This window comes from Merops nubicus, unplaced genomic scaffold (genome assembly GCF_000691845.1).
Source record: "Merops nubicus isolate BGI_N331 unplaced genomic scaffold, ASM69184v1 scaffold15113, whole genome shotgun sequence".
NCBI lineage: Eukaryota > Metazoa > Chordata > Aves > Coraciiformes > Meropidae > Merops > Merops nubicus.
This window is the reverse complement of record NW_008598359.1, coordinates 1-1244: the sequence shown is the minus strand read 5'-3', so window position 1 is coordinate 1244 and position 1244 is coordinate 1. Positions and strand designations below refer to the sequence as shown.

The 1244-nt window shown below is 48.2% G+C and overlaps 1 protein-coding gene across 1 annotated transcript in view; it reads right to left on the bottom strand.

Annotated features, from left to right (window-relative positions):
• Positions 1-422, bottom strand: part of RPL35A (ribosomal protein L35a) — a gene marked incomplete at its 5' end in the record, with an annotated part of 2939 nt that extends 2517 nt beyond the window's left edge. Inside the window, one exon of the mRNA XM_008937025.1 lies at positions 270-422. Within this exon, the coding sequence (XP_008935273.1) occupies positions 270-422 (153 nt within the window). The remainder of the gene's footprint in view (positions 1-269) is intronic.
• Positions 423-1244: the final 822 nt, after the last annotated feature.

The window sequence follows — 1244 nt, the reverse complement described above, 5'->3', positions numbered from 1 at the left end:
CACCACTCAGCTTGGTGTCATCTGCAAACTTGCCAAGGGTGCCCTCCAGCCCATTGCCTGTGTGACTGATGAAGATGCGAAACAGTACTGGTCCCAGCACGGACCCTTGAGGACACCACTTGTCACCCATCTCCATCTGGGTATCAAGCCACTGACCACTCTCCTGATTTCATCTGAATTAACCACATACAGGCTGCTCACATCCCAGCGTTTGCCAAAGCTGGCACAGGAGTTGGATAATTTGGTGTTAACAAGAAAAAGCAACTTACTTTTTAGCTTTGTACACGTAGGCACACTTCTTGCCCAGGTAGAAGTCTGTCTCCTGACGGGCATAAACACCTTCAATCTTCAGGAGGGCAGTGTGCTCCCGCTGGTTTCGCAGGCCACGTTTGTAGCCAGCAAAAATGGCCTTGCACCACAGCCTAAAGGCATGGAAAACATTCCAAATTATAATTCACTCCATAGTGACAAAAGTAAAAAAAAATCAGGTGCTGTTTCAGGAGAAACGGTTTCCACAGCAGTAGAAATTTAGGTGCAGAACAACCCCACTGCTTTCCCATTTACGGATGGCTGTGACTCCTGACATTCAGACAACAGAGGAAAGCTGAGAAACTGGGATGTGAAGTATTTCAAAGAACTTTACATCTTTTTGCTTGTTATAAACGTCCAGCACTACAGGCTTCATACTAGAACCAAAGTGCATCAACACTAGTAAATGTTACAATATCAAATGTCTGCAAACACAGCCACAAGTAAATGTCACTTTTTTCTATATAAACCACACAGCCTCCTGTGTTGCAGTAACTGCTACAGAAGAAGATAATAACTGCTATTTGTACTCTTATAAAGCTCATTCTGCACATCACATTCACATCCTGACTGTCCCAACTGCACCCAGCAATGGTCCTGTTGTGCAGCAGCATTAAGAGAAACTTCACAACTAAATATTAAGACAAAAAGCTGCGATTCAGATTCAATCCCTCCACCACTTCCCAACTCACTCCCTACATCTCTAGGGAAACGCGGAGGCGCGCTAGATGCCTCACGCAAAGAAACAAGGTCAGAGCCTCTGCCGTAGGCTGAAGGTTCACAAGCACCGTGCCAACGCAGCCAGCGTCAGCGACAGCCCGGGGAAAGCGCGGCGGGTTCCCCAGCCCGGAGACCCACAACCAGCGGAGGGCAGAGGCTTCCCAGCACGGAGAAACACCCCCCGAGACGCTCGGTTCGCCAGGTCTGTCACAAGC